The following is a 19,273-nucleotide window of genomic DNA, read 5'->3' as shown; positions in this document are numbered from 1 at the left end:
AAGCCCATTGCATCATATATGACTACCACCGTATAACGCCACTTACAATTTACTGGTTTAAAATAAAGATAAAGACAGATGGGGGTTCGCTATGGTGAATCAAATGAAACCTTTTTCACACATTTCTTTTTGAGTTTTGCTAATGTCATTTGATGCAAAGCAACACACACACTGATATACATGCACACACTACCTTGAGATCCCTTCCAATCCCATCACCTTGGCTCAAACATCATAGGATTTCGAGATCATCACCAAATTATACTGGAAATACTAAAGTAAGTGGGTTGCATGTTTCACAGTCCCGGGACATTTTCTTTAACCCTCTGACAGGGGATGACTTTTTCTCCTCAGTGACTGGATAGAGTGTTGTGTTCGGGGCGTTAGGTCATACAGAAGTGTTGGGAGAGCGTTCCATGAGTACTAGAACCATAGGGAAGTAACCCACTATAACATCCATACTAAGGAGGAGTTGGCAGAAAAGACAGTTGGAAAATGGCAGCATAGGAAAGAAAGAGTTACCCATAATTTTAAGAAAGTTGCAAAAATGAATTGGGCAAATGGTTTTTAATTCATCTTGGATGTTAAGCTTGAAAGAACAGAACTATGATCTAATTAAGAAAATCAGATTCCATTTACACAGTTACTAAGGAAAAATGTATCATAATCAAAGCGTTATTTATATTCAAAAGCATTTTACAAAATCTGGAAGATACAGGGTAAGTGGCCTTGTGGTTTGTTATCCTTTATCTGGGGATTTTTCTTTTCTATGATTTATCAAAAGCCCCAACACTCTCTGATGGGAGTTTTCACCAAGTTACTTTGGAAAGCACTGAACTACTACTGGGGATTTATCAGGTGCACCCATTAGAGGCTCTGTACATTTTTAAGCAGGATGATTACATGGGCTTTGAGTACTGAGAGTTCCCAAGGGCTGCCCAGTGCATTCCTTTGCTGGGTTCCGAGCATGAGGTCCCTAAAGTGATGTAACTATCTTATAGGAAGGGGATTCCAAAGGCTTCGAACTCCTAGCCCTGGAACAGAGCTTGGGCAAATTCCTCAATCATCAGAGCCCTACTGTCTCTTTTGGAAAACTGAATTATCTACTTTACAGGGTAGTCTTCTTACTAAATTAAATTAAGTTAAATATCTATTTTATCTAACTGTCATAGCTCAAAAATACTCCTGGTTAGGTGAAGATTAAATTGGAAAATCAGGGCACCATGAATTGTTTTCTTCTACTCAGAGGTGATTCTCAAAGTTTGGTGAGCATAAAACTATCACCTGTGAAGCTTATCAAAGAATGCCCATCCTAGAAAATCCAATTCGGTAATTCTGGCATAGGGAGACCTTAGTAACAAATGCCGTAGGTGATTCTGATGCCCTTGGTTCATGGAACCACACATCGAGTAATACAGTTTTAGGACATAATATTCTAGCAAAATTGTGAAACACATTTTACTTGAAATCATCACATGTGCTGTGCTTCCTTCTTCCAGTATCATTTTTCTCCTTTAAACCTTCAGTTTTCCAAGGCCTCTGATTCTCATCTAGAATGAGCTCCCTAAGTCCCTCTCATAAATGAAACTGTATCAGCCTTTCAGACCCAAATAACATTGAATTCTAGTAAGTGAGCAATAACAAGACACCCAAGCTATACATTACCCAGTTATATAAAACTGGGTAATAGGTTTTTACCATCTTATCTTTTAAAATATAAGGTTCTAAGTTCAGGAATATGTTCATGGGAATTAAGTCCCATCCCCAAGACAATGACTTAATATAATCTTCAACAGTTATTTATTCCTTCACAAAGTTGATTCATAAATATTTGTCCCTGAAAGAGATCTTAGTGGTTACCTAGTCTTATCCATTTACTTTTTACAGCTAAAGAAATTATAGCCTACACCATCTGGCTTGTCTTCTAAACCGGAATCTTCAAAAATGAAGACATTTCCCACCCAAGGGAAGCCTAATTGAGAACTAATTCCACACTTAGAAAAATTTTCCCACTGAGCCAAGCTTTGCGAGCCAGCATCAAAAAGGAATCAGTGTCTTAAATCATAGTAACAATTTCTTCATGTAAGTAGGACACAGGGCATTTGGGTTAACTTCCTTCAGAGCATCTAATTCATGGGATGAGAAAGCAAGATCCTTGATTCATTTCGCAAAGAAATACACTATTCCAACAAAACAAAATTACCTAGAACTCTTTTTACTTCAAGTATTGAAATTCCAGCATTAAAAAGATTAAAAATCACTTTCTCTAAAAATAGATCTTCTGTCGTACTCACTTAAGCCCCCATGTTGCATCACCACTTCCTCATATCGAGAAGAATAAATGAAACAAGATGGGATTGGGAGGGAGACAAACCATAAGTGACTCTTAATCTCACAAAACAAACTGAGGGTTGCTGGGGGGAGGGGGTTTGGGAGAAGGGGGTGGGATTATGGACATTGGGGAGGGTATGTGCTTTGGTGAGTGCTGTGAAGTGTGTAAACCTGGTGATTCACAGACCTGTACCCCTGGGGATAAAAATATATGTTTATAAAAAATAAAAAATTAAAAAAAAATTAGTTATGTTAAATGATGATAATCCAATGAAGAAAATGAAAAAAAAAATAAATGTATTTACCAGGTTAAAAAAAAAAATAGATCTTCTGTCACATTCTATAGTAGAATCTGAATGCCTTTGGAGTCCTTGATGTTTTGGGCATTTCCCCCATTTTCCTTCCACACACACGGAACGTTTAGAGCTGATGGTATTTTTAATCATAATCCTCATCTGCTTTTTTTTTTTTTTTAATAGATTATCTTTACCTTTTCCAGAACGGGGTCTGTTACCCCAGGGCCACACAGCTAGCAAATCTCTCTGGAACTCATGCCTCTAATTCCCTTCCTCAATCCTATAAAGCTTTGAAAGATATTGATTCTGCAAATGTAAAAAATTAACTTATCAAAAATAGCACACATAAAATGGGAACTGGCCAAAGAAACCCTAAGAATATTGTTTTAACTGGAAGTTGTACCATTAAGTGCTACAACTTACTGTATTCCTGTTACAGCTCTTTGCAATATATTTATCATTGTGTGGGAACAGTTTAATCTACTCCACACAGAGAGCAGTAGGAGCTCTCAGTGGCCTCAAAGTATGATGGCCCTTGCCACAAACAACTAATCTAAATTTCTTGCAGGTGGCAGGTCTAACTTTTTTTTTTTTTTTCTAAAAGGAAATAACCCTTCTCTAAAAGTCAAATTTGTTTTTAAAGCTGCGGTGTCTTTAACCACTTCTTTTTCCAGTTTTTCAGTTGACACCTTGTCATGACTTACGGCGGGTTGCATCAATCACTCTGGGTTCTTGCAGAAAATATTTTGTGGGGGTGACTATCACATGCAAGAAGCTAAGTGCCCTTTGTGGGTGACTGCGCAGGTACCTCTGATTTCTTGCCAAATCATTCAGAATGCCGCAAATCCATTAAATCTCTCCACAGGGAGGAAAAAATTCCCGCATCCTAGAGAGAGAATTTATGAGTTCCTTTCAATCACCACAAATGAAAGCCACCCTTAATATTCATTAGAGATTTTATGGTGGCAATATGCATTATCTATTCGTATGCCCCCCTGAAAGGCCAATTTCCCTTGAAACCTTGCATGGCTCCAAGCCACTCTTTGTAGAAACAATGGCCTATGTCCAAGTGGAATGAGGGGAAGCAGATGGATGACATGTCCTTATCCATTGGTAATGATTCCATTAAGTCACCGTGGTGGCTCTGAGCTTCTGAGTTTTAAAAATTAAAGGACAGATTTGGAATGTACAGTCATCATGTCACTCTGTCGCATCTCTGCTGTCGTCTGTGGCAAACTTTCAGTTTGCATCACAAAAGGTGACTTTCAAAAGGGACATTTCTTTCGTTTGGAGAACGGTGTACATTGGGTACATAGACTACGAGCCCGAGAGCTTTTCATTGAGGTCTTCTTTCCACCGTCACAGTTCACGTCACCATCATCTTGCCCCTATTTCCGCCCCAGTCTAGTCCCATCACTATGGAGAAGGACCTTTTCAAAATACAAGCTTCAGCACACATCTCCCACCTTCAACAAAGAAGGACCAACAAACAACAAAAACAAGCCTTTGGTTTAAAACACTTCTTGTAGTGTTTCCCGCTGCTTTTTGGGGCACAGGAGACAAAACTTGGGGTAAGCAATTAAGCCATAGTGGCTTGACTCCTCCCTCAGACTTACCTTGTGCCACGTCTCCATGCTCTCTCCCAGCTCTCCTCACCCATGCCCCAACCTCGCTAACTTGGGCTAATTAACTCCCACTGTTTTTATCAGATTTCAGTCCAACCATCACTACCCCTGTAAGTTTTTCCCGACTCCTTGACGAGAGCAAATCTGTTTATCACAGGCCTTCACTGATCCATGGAGCTCTCACAGCCCTTGTCCAAGTTTTCATTTCATGTTTGTCTGATTATTTCTACGGTTTGTCTCTCACTGGACTCATGAGGTTCATAGTACCTGTTTCCACCCAACATTTTATCCTCCTTAACGTAAATATTCCAAATGTTCAGAGAATGAATAAGTTCTTGAGCTTAATCCATTTTGTGCCCTGGCTAAAAATCCCTTTCTATGAATGAGATGTAGGCTTCATTAAGGTAGGCTGAAATAAGGCTGTATTTCTAACCCAACCATTTATCAGCACAGTTGTATTTAATAGCTAAAAACCAAGATGCAGAAGGATCTTACACTGAACATGCATATGGGGTTTTCGAATGAATTCAACCAGTTGCTTTACAACTTCCTAGGAAGGAGAGGGAGCATGAATTTCTTTTCCTTCACTTTTCATTCTCGTCTTAAAAAGGTGAATTATGCCTGAGAGTGATATTCTGACTCTGAAATAAAATATCATGAAATGCATATGTGATGTGGCTATGATAAATATATGAAAGGGGCCTTTAAAACTAAAATAATTTTATGTAAGTAACATGCTGCTAATAATGGTGATAATTTGGGAAGACAGAAAAGGGCAATGGTAAGCACAGCACATACATCCCCAGGCCCACCTTCTTTTTCTTTTTTTTTTTTTTCAAGTTTTATTTATTTATTAGAGAGAGAGAGAGAGAGAATGGGTAGGGGAGGGCAGAGGGACAAGCAGACCCCCTGCTGATTGAGGAGCCCAAGGACCCTGAGATCACAATCTGAGCTGAAGTCAGATGCTTCACTGACTGAGCCACCCAGGCACTCCCACCTTTTCTTTTTGTCTGCATGGTGGAAGTCACTAGGGCAGCCCCGGAAAGCTAAAAGTAGAGTTTCATCCTACCCATACTGGATCCATTTGAACTAGGCACTTCTGGCTTTCTTATCTCCAGGGAGAAAATTGGGCAAATGCTGTAAAAAAAATCTAAAAAATCAGTGAAAGCTAGTAATGTACATTTAATACATTATCTCATATGCTATCACAGAGAATGATTGACTGTGGGACTCTAAGGCCAAGTATGTGTCTTAGCCCTCTTAGTGGCCCCACAGCCCAGGCAATACCTGATACCATGGACATTATACTGTATTCATTGAGCAAAGGATAAATAGCTATAAACACATAATTGTACATTATAATTAAATAGTAGTATTTGTCACTAAAAGTAGTAGTTCTTCTTTATTAAGTCCCAACTGGGTATCCAGTACAATGAAACTCTTTACATCCAATTCTCACAAGAACTCCCCAAAGAAATCTTCATTCTGTTTATTTAATAGATGAGAAACTGAAACTCAGAGAAATCAAGGGGCTTAGTCACATGGTAAGCAGTAAAGCTACAAGTCAAGAGCAGGCTTATTTGGCTCCAGCACACATAGAATTCCTTCCCTGTACTGTTTCTTTCTTTTGATTTTTTTCTGCTGAAAAAAAAAAAAAAACCAAAACAAAACTTAAAGACAACTTACTGATAAGGAAAGTCTGGACTGAGAGTTAGAAGGTTGATGTTCCGTATTTGCCATCCCCCGCTGTGGGACCTCAGGTAACTCACTTAACCCTTCTTGTCCCTCAATTACTTCATGTGTAAAATGACAGTAATGCTTTGCCTAATTCACAGAGCTAGTATAAAGTAAAATATGAGAAAAGTTATATTGTACCTTGAAGGCAGGGACTCTATTTATTAAGCTATTAAGCCCCTACCTTGAATTGACACTTTCACACGGATCATTTCATTTTATACGGCAAGGTAGGAACTAATGTCTTCGTTTTCACAAATGAGAAAAGCATAGGTAAGTGATCAGCCTAGTCTCAAACCTTACAAAGCCATGATCTTTGCAGGAAAACTTTGGACTCTTACAGATAACAGCCTAAAAATCCAGCTCTGCCACCTGCTATTACATTGCAGGAATTATTTAACCTCTTTGAGCTTCAGATTTTTTTTTAAAAGATTTTATTGATTTATTTGACAGAGAGAAATCACAAGTAGATGGAGAGGCAGGCAGAGAGAGAGAGGGAGAAGGAAGCAGGCTCCCCGCTGAGCAGAGAGCCTGATTCTGGATTTGATCCCAGGACCCTGAGATCATGACCTGAGGCGAAGGCAGCGGCTTAACCCACTGAGCCACCCAGGCGCCCTGAGCTTCAGATTTTTAATCATAAAAATGGGAGCAATAATACCACCTTAATGAATCAAGACAGAAAGCTCACATACATAAAAGCACCTGAAACATGGTCAAGTGCTAAGTCCATGGAAACCATGACCATCATTAAATGGACGTGCCTGCCTGGTCAGAACAAGATCTCAAAGGCATGAACCACTCAAGGTGGCACCTAGGGCATGTGTGTGTGTGTGGTAAGTGGTGGTGACAAAAGAGGATATCTCGTTCCAACCCAGCACTCCTTTACTCTGCATAGCCCCTGTTCTTCTTTCTCCCTTTAAAGATTTTATTTATCTATTTGAGAGAGAGAGAGAGTGAGTGACAGAGAGTGCATAAGTTGCTGGTGGAGGGGGAGGGGGAGAGGCAGAGGGAGAAGCAGACTCCCCACTGAATGGTGAGCCTGATGCAAGGCTCCATCCTAGGATTCAAGGATCATGACCTGAGCTGAAGACTGATGCTTAACTGACTGAGCCACCCAGGCACCACAGCCCCTGCCCTTCTGCTCCCCTCTCTACAGTCTTACTTCAACTTCTCCCACCTATTTTACAAAGCAAAATTCAGTCCTCTGAAATGACGTTGAAAATGTTCTTTGTGGATGGCAGAAGCCTTCTTAGCTTCTGAGAATGGAAATGTCGACATTTGGGTTCATGAAGAAATTTGAATGGCCAGGAGAACTTGGCTGAGTCTCAAGTGAAGTTTACATTCACATACACAGTTACTGATTCAGAACATGAGGGAGAGAGAGAGGAAGTAGCTGGGACAGAGGAAGTATGGGTAGGGAAAAGAAAACAAACCCAAACCTAAAATAGCTTAGGGAAAAAAAAAATGATAGAAATAAGGTCACCAGTGGTCATCTGAAGAGTGAAAAAAGAGCTGGTTTGACAAAGCTGAGAGAAAATCTGTATGCACTGACCTTTTTGTACATAGAATTCTTCATCCTTAGTGTGTCCACATAGGCCCAAACATTGAACATAAAAATAAAATAAGATCTTAAAAATAATAGAGAGCTCTCCTTCATTCTAAAGATGAGGAGGCAGAAGACCATGGAGATTAAGCAACCTGACCCACAGTGATTCTAGTAAGTGACAGTTGAATTCCCATGTGATGCTCTTGGCTTCAACCTGTGCTCCTCTGATGTCTAACATGGCCTCCAACATACCACACTATACACTCAAGTATGACTTTTGTCTTTAGTTTGCTTAGCAAAAATTCAAATTCTGAGCTTGTTTCTCTGGCACAAAAGAAAAACTTTGGAGTGTTTTCTGAGGCTCATTATATACAGTGTTCTAATATTCAGCTTCTCTACTTCCAAAGGTTGATGTTCTGCTTCAGTGATTTCTTCATTTTTGAACCAAGCGAGAGGTAGGTTCTCATGAGGAAGGAGGTTTGGGTGTCCCATGGTCAATGAGCATAACTGGATCCCCATCGGACTGATGTTTTTTTGTCCTCTCATTTGAGGATCCAGTGAAACAAATTTCAGCTTTCTTGTGGAAACTAAAATGTAGTTTTATCATGGATCCTATTTCATTATCAAAAGAACTATTCTAAATGACAAATATTTCATGATGACACAGAAAGGTTTTATTGTCAGAAGCGCCAATTCAACTTTCCCCCTAATCTGATGCATTTCAGTAAACAAGCACAGGATAACAAAACAAAACAAAACCAAGAGAAAAGCTGGCTAAAACCCTAGGGCAACTCCTGAAGGTGAAAGATTCTTCATTTCTCTAACAGCTTTAGAAGCAGATCACAGATCTGCTATTCTCATTGATAGGCATGCGGTTAGTGTAACTGGGAAAAGCCACCCACGAATCAAATGATCAGACTGGTTTTCATTCTTCATTATTCTGCCTCAAAAGTCTAACTGAAGAATATATCTAGTTATCCTGGACTTGGAGAATAATACTTCATACTTTCAGAGCAATTACATTTTCTCATTTTATATTTATTCTTATTATTTACAATTTTATTAGAAATAATATTTAATAATTTTATATACATTGACAACTTTCTTTCCTTAAACTCAACCTAGAGAATTTCCATTAATTTGATACCTTGTACCTTTACAATCTCCCATAATTTATTTCTTCTATAAGCTCTTTTTCTAAAAAATTTTTAATTTTTTAAATTTCTTTTCAGTGTACCAGAATCCATTGTTTATGCACCACACCCAGTGCTCCATGCCATCCGTGCCCTCTGTAATACCCACCACCAGACTCACCCAACCTCCCATCCCCCGCCTCTTCAATACCCTCAGATTGTTTTTCAGAGTCCACAGTCTCTCACGGTTCATCTCCCCCTCCCAATTTCCCCAAACTCACTTCTCTTCTCCATCTCCCCATGTCCTCCGTGGTTTCACTTATTTGTGGAGCATAAGAAATATAAGCTCTTTTTTAAAATGTAAATGTGAAATGTATGTCTTGCAAGACCTTCTCCAGGATCATTTTATGTATGTAAGTATTGCAGTGTGTTTGCTATCCTAATGAATTTTTATACCAAGGATTGTGATTATTTGTTCCCTTCCTTTTTGACGTGCCTCTTAACCCATAAGCTCTCATTATAAATATGAAAGAGTGGGCTGGCCATCCCCCCACATACACTAAGCTTGTACACTCATACACTAAGAAGCTCAGGAGGCACTTAACATGAATTTGCTCAGGAGTGAATGAGTGAATGAATGAAAGAACGAAGGAATCAATAAGCCGTTGCAACATCTGTTTTTCAAACGCTTCTCTTGGGTAAATGTTAATTCTCTTTCCACCAAACATTATCCTGGCTGCAGTTAAAATTCTGTCATGTAAAATATTCATAATTCATTATTCGTTCTTGTTCATTGAAGCTTTGAAAATTATTTTTTTAGAATCTCAGTTCTCAAGTTCATCAGTTTCAGTGCGGCGTGTAGTAAGTAGAGCTATCTTTTGGTATTTTTGTATCACATTTTTCTATTTTTCCTTTTGATTTTCTCAGTCTCGATTATCATTTACTCTGCCTTCCTTTTCATGGGTTGTCCAGATCTATTCATTGAATCCATGTTCATTTTCCATCCTACCATAATTCCAGCGTCAGCAGATAAAAGTTTTAAGCTGTTCTAACAAATGGGTTTTGCTTTCACAGTTGAACACAAGGGCATTGAACAATGAGAAATTATGCATGGTTGGTTCAGAGCCTGCCTCCCTCTGGGTGGATTTGTGAGCAGTCTTCTTAGAATGTCTTATTCCTTGGGACCACAGAGGCTTTTTGGTAGGAGACTGACATCACTAATGTACAAAGGAAATGGTGGAATCCATGAAATTAACATGTCTTTTCTTTCTGAAGCATATGTTTTCTTATTGTCTTTTTACTTTTTTTTTCTTCAAAGTGTACATCATGGATTCTTACTTCTCCATCTACACCTTTAAACTTCCATACTATTCATCAAATAGGTAGAGAAGAAAGGAGGGACTAAATGAAGAAACAGTATAAACAGAATTATGGAGATGGAGACAAATCATTGTTTGGTACCACCTTGCTGACAGCAGAGTGTATCCGTGAAAGAGACTTGTGGGGATCTAGTTAAGAGGGCAGATTAGGTGAATGAGTTTGTATTTGACCCTGTCAGTGTTGGGGAGATATTTAAAGGTTTGTGAGGGGAGCAGTAACGCCAGATTTGAGCTTTGGAATCATTAATCAGGTAGATTAGTCAAGTACATTAATCTGGTAGATTAATCTGGTAATGACACGTCATGCTGATTGAAGGAAGCAGACCAGGGTTAGATAGACTGGGAGAGATTGCCAAGGTGGAGAATAGAGAAGGTAGAAGAGGCACACAAACAGCTTATCCTGCTTTGGTCCCTTCTTTCCCACAGATCAGTAGTTTTCTTGGTCAGTGTAAAAACTCTTACACAACTCAGTGATGGGTCTAGGGGTCCCAGGAGCATTTTCCCATGTCAATAATTAGTTTCCCCTACTCTCCATTTGAATTGAAATGCTAACTCTAGGGGCACCTGGGTGGTTCAGTGGGTTAAGCCTCTGCCTCTGGCACAGGTCATGATCACAGGGTCCTGGGATCGAGCCTTGCATCGGGCTCTCTGCTCAACAGGGAGCCGGCTTCCCTCTCTCTCTCTGCCTGCTTCTCTGCCTACTTACATTCTCTGTCTGTCAAATAAACAAATAAAATCTTCAAAAAAAAAAAAAGGTTAACTGTAAAATATTTTGTTCCTTTATTTCTTGATGACCTTTAGCCTACATCCTGTTCTCACTGAAACAAATAGTTCCCTGTAGAAATGTTCCATTATCCATGCTTTCTCTTCTGGCATAGTTGTGGCAAGTTCACATACTATTCCAACAAAACCTTAGGACCCCACTCCTCTCATCCTCTTCTTGTGTACTTTAAGATGCTTTAAGTAGAGCTCTGTTTATTTTCTCACCTTGAGATTCTGTATATAACCCTCACTTGTTTTTCCTTGATTTGTATCCAATTCTCGTTATTACTTTTCTATTCGCCTTGTATTTGAATTATCCTGCACTTGGGTCTCTGTTCTGTTCTTTCAGGCCTTTGTCTTTCCTTCTTCCTGAAAGAGCTTTTGCTATTATCACTTCTTAAGTGTATCACACTATTTTTTATAAAATATTTTAGACATACACAAGGAAAAAATGTATATTTGCTCCCCCTTTTCATGTCAAGATCACTTCTTTATATCACAAAAAATAAGTTGTTTGTCCTTCCTATAAATCTGAAAAATTGCCCCAGGTTTTGAAGTATGTTTGCTATTATCATAACATTCTATTAAAGGACGGTCTCATCTCCTTTGCAACATACCCATTTTATTCTTTCTTGCCCTTCTTCCCAACCAAGTGTCTTTGGACTCACTTTCCTCTTTTGTTAAGATGTTTCAAGTTCTTAGCACGCAGAGCTTCGTCATAAGTACCCTTCAATCACTCTCCTCCTAAACTGATTGTAAACACTCGGCTTCACATATTATTTTTGGTTACCTCCACTATTACCTTTCTTAAATGTATCTGAAACCCCCTCTCCACAACCGTTCATCTCAGATATGGAAAAAAACCCTGCATCCCTAAGTAGTTTTTCCTTTCACACTTCTCTCGTGGAGTGTATACTTTCACAAATCGGGCCTTTACCTTTCTCGGTTTATATCAGTTCCATCATCACTTATCTTTCCCCACACTCCAGAACCCACAGACCTTGCAAACAACTAAACTGCACATTAAATATCTGTGTGCGTCTCATCGTCCTCCTGTTGACTTCTGTGAAAAGCCCTTCGCAAATAATATATATTCCCCTGTCTGATTTCAGTTTGTTTATGGTATCTCCACTGAATAAAATGATGCTTCTTTCCAAGTCCAGCACAAGCCTCTTGATTCCTCCGTTTTTGCATGAATATCATCTACTGTCACCTGAGTCCTGGCACCATTTTCTTTCACCTTCCCAAGAGCCCCACATGGTAGATGCTGATAACCTTGATTTACAAATGGGTGTTTTCAGTACATAGAGAGTCACTCAGAAGAGAGGGGATGAGCAGGGTCTGATAATAATGTCCAGAACTGGAATTAGTGAGTTAAAGAAGGTGAGGAGTTTGCCTAAGCTCCCTGGGCTGGTAAGGTCCGAATTGGTTGGTATTAAACCCAGTTCTATCAGAACCAGCTTTGAGACTATGAGCCTGAGTGGGAATAAGAGGGAGTCAGACTAGGGTGAATAAGAACTTTCTGGAAGACAAGTCAGTTGCAGGCCACCTGAAAGTTCTGCTTTGGTAACAGGATCAAAGGCACTGGAATCTACTATTGCTTAAATTTCTGAAGTCAAGAAGAATCTAGTGTCTTTGTGGATTGGTTTCATTTTATCTGAAATGTGGGGTTTTGGCTCAGCTCCAGCATATCTGCATATGTTGGTACATTAAGAAAAAAAAAATCTGGTCACACTTTTACCCTTTAAAATTGCAAAAATGTCACCTCTGACTACCTGTCATGTATGGTAAGTAACACTCATTTCAGAAGCACAACTTTTCCCTCAACACTGTTTGCCTTCAGTACCTTCTGTAGAATGAAAGTTAAAATATAACCCAAATAATAACCCTGCAATTACTACAGAAAAAAAAAAAATACCAGCTATGCTAAAATGAAACTGGGTATTTTTCACTTGGTATTATTATAGAATATATGTGTAGAATATAAAAATAATAATTTGCACTCATCCAACTTCTTTCATTCTGTGTCTCAAATCCCTGAGTGTAAGTGGTTTCATTACGTTTACCAAACCAATTTAACTCTAGCATGTTCTTGAACTCTTGCTCCAAATCCAGTGAGGTTTTCCTGTCACAAATGCTGAGCATTATCATCTGAAATTCTGAGTATTCTGCAGATACGTTTGACCTTCTGCAGATAAAACTCATTTACTTAATCATTTAGTTATGTACTAAAATCGACAAAACTACCACCAAAAGAAAAGAAAAACATTACTATGTATATATAATTAAATCTAGACACACATTCACAGACACACATACACAATAACTGAGTTTATGGATAATTGGACTGAAATAAAAACAGAAAAATGAGCACAAATATGTAGATCTATGGAAACAAAATCCATTGGTTTCTCAAACTTCATTCATTTAGTCAGCAGGTGCCACTCAAATATTAATCTAAGACCCATCACATTCTAGGGACTATGGAGGATACAAAGATAAAATACAAATAAACAAATGCCGAAGTCATCCTACCATAAGGTAGAGTATGGTAAGTTACGTGAAGATGGGGGCAGTGTACGTATTCTTTGGCTCTGTATCCCCAGTGCTAATATTGCAAACTGGCCTACAATGATGCCAATATGTATTTGATAAATATATAATGAAAGAAAATGCCCTTAAGTTCTCTAGAAGCTCAAAGGAAGGTGCAATTACTTCTATCTGGCATGACCCAGAAAGTATTTCCTAAAGGACAACAAAATAATCCAAGTCTTAAGGGCTAGGGTCATGGTTAAAAGCAAGAATAACATGCTAGGCAGAGGCCAATACACAAACACCAAGACAGAGAGGCAGGAGAGTACAAGACAGTCATTAGGAATAAGCAGATAATTCAGTTCAGCAGCCCAGCCCAGGAAATCCACAAGAAGTTATAGACAGCGCTGAACACTTAGATTGAGGTCAGAGTGCTAAAATCCAGAACTGCCAAATTAAGGACTCCAGATTTACTCTTGAAAGAAGCTCTAAATATGTGAATTTAGATACTTATACAACAGCTTTGCTGCTTGCCAACTAGTCATTATTCTTGATCCTGACACTGAAGCTGTCAAGGGGAGTCTTCAGAAGTGGTTCCTAATTATATTACCAGGTGCTCTCTAAGAAAGTCCTCCAAGAAGACATCGGCAAAACCCAGTGGCCCCAAAAGAGAAGATGAAGACTAAGGAAGTGGCACAGACCTTCCTAAACATAACTAATGTTGGACAGTTTTATCAGTTCCAAGTCTGCTCCTGGACACCTGTAATATTTAATGTGGTACTTTGAACACAGATTACTTTAGCTCTAGTCTGCAAAGACCTAACTTAATATACAAGTCTTAAAAGGTGAAAAGGACTCCAAGCCTCTTCCGAGAGCTCTAATGCACCATGAAATACAGCCTCTGTCTAGTACGAGATGGATTCTCAGAGCAAAATGGCATAGAGTAAGGATCCTGGAAACACAAAGTTGTTCCATGCAGTCACTGCAAGCACACATGACCATGAACTGTAGAGAAATAAAGGTACAAAATACATGCCTTAAGTAACTTATAATCGAGGTGGAAAAAAAAAAAAGTACTCTCAAGTCCTAGGATATTCGTGTTACCTAGTTTTGGTTTCTCAACTACCTCATGAATTTAATATTACTATTTCCATTTTACAACTGAAAAAATTAGGATAAAAGCTTTTAATTAATTTGCCCAAGCCAAACAAGTAGCAGAGTTTGAATCCAAACCCAATTTTTTGTAACTCTGGAGTCTATACTCTTTCTCTCGAGTCATATGGCTTTAGGGCCTAGTTTCGGATATGGGAAACACTATAATATATTAGCAAAAAGCAGGATCCTTAGCATATGACTGTCTAGGTTCTAGATCTTGGCTCCACTTTTTGTTAGCTCTGTGACATTGAACCTGTTGCTAACTTTTTTTGTGCCTCATTTTTCTCAACTGTAAAATGGGGGAATCCGTATTAGAATAACTTTCCCTACCTTACAGGGTTGTTTTGAGATTGAAATAAAATGATAAAGTGCTTTGAGGAATGGCAGGCCCATAGAAAATGCTCATTTAAGTTAGCTACTATTGGTCAGTGAGACTTGGTGACCTCAGCAATGATTTACAGAATTCAATCCACATCTTGATCTGAATGAACAGCCTTCAACTAAAAAAAAAAAAAAAAAAAAAAAAAAAAAATCTCTAAAAAATATTGTGCAGTAGATTATTTGAACACAAGGTGCACACACACACACACACACACACATACACACACATAGATACACACGTAACATGATAGCAAAAGTCACGAGAGCTGCATTGCTTTTTGGAAAGACAACTCTAGTTCTAGAAACTTTTTTGACACTGATAAATTTGACTGACTAGCATTTTCATTATCTGTTTCCTTCCTGCTGGTAAAAACATTCAGATGAGGCGATACATTTCTTTTCATTTACAAACTTACCCACGAGTGTGGGAGATCCATATCTGTATAAGAAGACTTCAGTTGTGGGTGGTGAGGGCAGCGGAAACAGTTGTTCCAGGGTCCAATTTGGGCAATTGGGAAATCAACACATGTCCAGAGAGGGTTTTCTGGAAACGGCTTCCAGCTGTTCCACATCTGAACTTCACCTTCGTTGGGGGATAACATTTCTGCTGAATTGCATCCAGTTGAAGCGCTGGATCTAGCCCGTGATGCAGAAATAGAATCCCATCCAATCTCCATTTCTTCCTTTCCTCTTGTGCTAACGTTACTAATTTTCTTTTCTTGGTATCTGGCTAATTTCATACAGGAAATCAATGTTTCATCTTCATCTTCTGAATGACAAAGAAAAATAAGAAGTAAGTCAAATGATTTTGCACAGGTAGAAATTATGCCTATTATATTTCCTTTTATATAGTAGAAACGAACACCACAGGATAAAACAGGAAATCATTTAATTTCACAAAATAATTTACAATTGCAACTTTTTTTTAATAAATTTTTTAAAAGATTTTATTTATTTATTTGACACAGAGAGAGATCACAAGTTGGCAGAGAAGCAGGCAGAGAGAGAGGGGGAAGAAGGCTCCCCGCTGAGTAGAGATCCTGATGTGGGACTTGATCCCAAGACCCTGAGATCATGACCTGAGCTGAAGGCAGAGGCTTAACCCACTGAGCCACCCAGGTGCCCCTACAATTGCAATTCTTTAAAGAGTAATCTTTTGTATAGTAAATGATTTGTTTTGTAAAGACAGGTTTACCTCAAAGATTTTGAAGCTGTATATAATGATTAAATTCAATTTGACTACAATGACCGAAAATCACATACAAATAGTATACTGAAAGATATTTAAGAAAAATACAAATTTAAAAAAATCCCTATATATATTAACACAATATGGTGTGCTTATATTCTTACATATTTTTAAATTTTTTGAGGTAATGTGTACAGAGAGCATCATAAGGAAGTAAATGAAATATTCTCCTTTCATATGAAAATGAAATCTCAGTGGACATGGGCTGAAATCCTATTGGCATTCTAATTTTTTTCTAATATCAATCTATAAAGAGATTTATGCATACAGTGTTTGTCACAACCTGGTGGTAGGTATTAAGGAGGGCAGACATTGCATGGAGCACTGGGTGTCATACGTAAATAATGAATCATGGAACACTACATCAAAAACTAATGATAGGGCGCCTGGGTGGCTCAGTGGGTTAAGCCTCTGCCTTCCGCTCATGTCATGATCCCAGGGCCCTGGGACTGAGCCCAGCATTGGGCTCTCTGCTCAGCAGGGAGCCTGCTTCCCCCGCCTGCCTCTCTGCCTACTTGTGATTTCTCTGTCAAATAAATAAATAAATAAGTCTTTAAAAAACCAACCAAACAAAAACAAACTAATGATGTATTGTATGATGACTAACATAACACAATTACAAAAAAATAAATGAACATCTGAGTTGTATGACGTGCCATTTTGCCACGCTCAAGTCAAAATTGAAAGATACCATTTCCTTTGGCCAAAGAATGGGGACAGTGGACGGTGCTGACCCTTACTATCTCTTTCTCCCACTCTGTCCCAGAGTCTGGTCTTGAAGGGACGGAGATACGAGGTATATAAAGGGAAATTCAGAAGTAGGGTAAGGATATATCTGTTTCACAAATAAGTTGGTAATTTTTTTTTTAAAGATTTTATTTATTTATTTGACAGAGAGAGAAATCACAAGCAGATGGAGAGGCAGGCAGAGAGAGAGAGAGAGAAGCAGGCTCCCTGCTGAGCAGAGAGCCCGATGTGGGATTCCATCCCAGGACCCTGAGACCATGATCTGAGCCGAAGGCTACGGCTTAACCCACTGAGCCACCCAGGCGCCCCAAAAGTTGGTAATTTAAAACCCCTCAACTTTTAATGATTATTCTACGGCCTTATCAAAATGGCCTTCATTTCCTATGCACTACCCCAGTTCTTTCTCGAAGAATGTCTAGCAGCATTCTGACTGCTTACTTACGGAGATTTACGAAGGCAGGTTTCATCTCCTTCAGACTGGGGGCCCTGGCTTTCTTGGCCCAGACTCGTTTCTGTAGTCTCTTGAACGTCCCCGTTGATTCCATTAGGTCACCGCCTGATTTTACGGCCTAGCACAAACACAGCTCAAGGTAAAGACAAATTCTTCTTCACAAAAGATTAAATATAAAATGTGTCAAGATCATAAATGTGGGAAAATTCATAATGTGACCTTAAAGCCTGTAGCCTGGGACAATTTTAAGCAATAATTTGAAAGCAGACCATTTTTTTGGTCTCAAACTTGTAAAATATATTACAACTGACCAGTCATACTAAAGCAGGGTGTTGCTTTACCTTTTTTTTTTTTTTTTTTTTTTTTAACTTCAACATGCTGCAAATTGAATTGAATCTGGAGTCATCTAAAAATGAGTCGCCCATGCTCAATGTGAAATAGTGGAAAGGAACAAGGTCTTTGCAGGGTAACAAAGAAGGAACGAGAGGTTTAAAGGTGCTTCTTGACAGTGTGGGAACAGACTGAGGGAGGCAAAAAAGCAAAAGTCAGAGATTTTCATTTTTCCTTGTGGAAATTTCCGATAAAACAGCATTTTATTTCAAGTACGAAATGTTTTCAAATAAAATCCTTTTCTTTATTCTAGCCTTTTGCATTTTAGAAGATAGACACTGAGAAAAAAACAAAACAAAACAAAACAAAAAAAAACATCCAGGGCATTCTATATTATGTTTTAGTACCTAAGTGTCACTGGTTTATTATAGCAAAAAGAATGGATAGAAGAATTAATACTGCTTAATAACTCAGATTTCTCTGAAAGATACAGAAACACTTCCCACTAGCTTAAGTTGGCAAATTTGTACTCACACTGCTTTTACTTACTCTATTTAGGATAGCTTACTTTTAACAATTTCAAAATATTGTGGAAATTAATACTTTATGTGTTAAGTTGAATACTAATTGGTAAAATAGTTGTATCCTGTGCTGTTGACTAGATATCAGGTAATACATAGAGGAATACTTTTCATCCAGAAATCTCTGGACGCCGACCTATTTCTTCTTATGGTTTTGCCTCATTTTTTCATTGAAGAGCTGAGAAATGACATCCGAATAAATACCGTAATTTTCAAAAGGTGAATGACATGCTTCCTCATTACTGTTTGAATGAGATACACTGATAATAGTGCTCTCCAATCCTTTGAGAGAAACTAAGCCCAAAGAAATGTTTGCGAGAGGGGATCTCGGGCACACAAACATTTCCAATCATTATTTTCAGCACTGATTCTTGGTCTTGAAGAATAACTTTGAGCAACCAGTATAAACTTGATGTTGTGTCTCTGCATAAAAGCACCTAAATAGGAAATGTGACGTTTTGTCAGAGCAAGCCAGACCTGTTTGCCTTAAATAAATGGGAAAATATTGAAATCATTTTCATCTTCCAGGGAGGCTGGTGATGAGATTTTCTTAGATATGCAAAAATCTTCCCTCTCTCTCCAAATGTCATACTCAGCTATGTCATACAATTTCTATGGCTATTTATTTTTGTATTATTTTCTTCTGTATTCCTTTTCAGTATTTTCTGACTTACTTGGTTTCCCAGGCTCTGTAACTCAAGACGAGTCATTTTCTCACCTTGAGGCCCTTCCAGAAATAATAAGCTGACATGGCACAACCATTGAGCACGATAATTTTCTTTGTTGTACTTCTTTCATATGGCAACCTCCTCCTATCACAGCCGATGCTTAATTGCTCCGTTGAAACACTGAAATCAGAAATTGCCTTCTCCTTCTGCCTTCTTTGTGAAAATGACTCTCACTTGATACGGAGAAATGTGCTACAGACCAGGATAACTGAATTTCATATTAATGATGTGCCCCTAGGAGGAATGAAAGCTTTTGTATAATGTCTAAATTCATATAAGTGAGAGCTCATGGCCCAGAGGTGTTAAAACAAAC

General features: G+C 38.5%; 1 protein-coding gene and 1 long non-coding RNA gene across 5 annotated transcripts in view; one reads left to right on the top strand and one right to left on the bottom strand.

Moving 5' to 3' along the window:
• The window catches only part of SAMSN1 (SAM domain, SH3 domain and nuclear localization signals 1), a 140,385-nt gene that overhangs the window by 69,264 nt on the left and 51,848 nt on the right, over positions 1-19,273 (bottom strand). Inside the window, exons 7-8 of the mRNA XM_082689328.1 lie at positions 17,313-17,439; positions 15,291-15,643 (exon numbers count right to left, since the gene is read on the bottom strand). Coding sequence (XP_082545454.1) covers positions 15,291-15,643; positions 17,313-17,439 — 480 coding nt within the window. The remainder of the gene's footprint in view (positions 1-15,290; positions 15,644-17,312; positions 17,440-19,273) is intronic.
• LOC309843716 overlaps positions 1-19,273 on the top strand; it is a 212,125-nt gene that overhangs the window by 168,139 nt on the left and 24,713 nt on the right. The window lies entirely within an intron of this gene.

The sequence above is a fragment of the Mustela nivalis genome (assembly GCF_964662115.1).
Source record: "Mustela nivalis genome assembly, chromosome: 1".
Taxonomy (NCBI): domain Eukaryota; kingdom Metazoa; phylum Chordata; class Mammalia; order Carnivora; family Mustelidae; genus Mustela; species Mustela nivalis.
The sequence above is the reverse complement of the archived record's forward strand: the minus strand, read 5'-3'. Positions and strand labels throughout refer to the sequence as shown.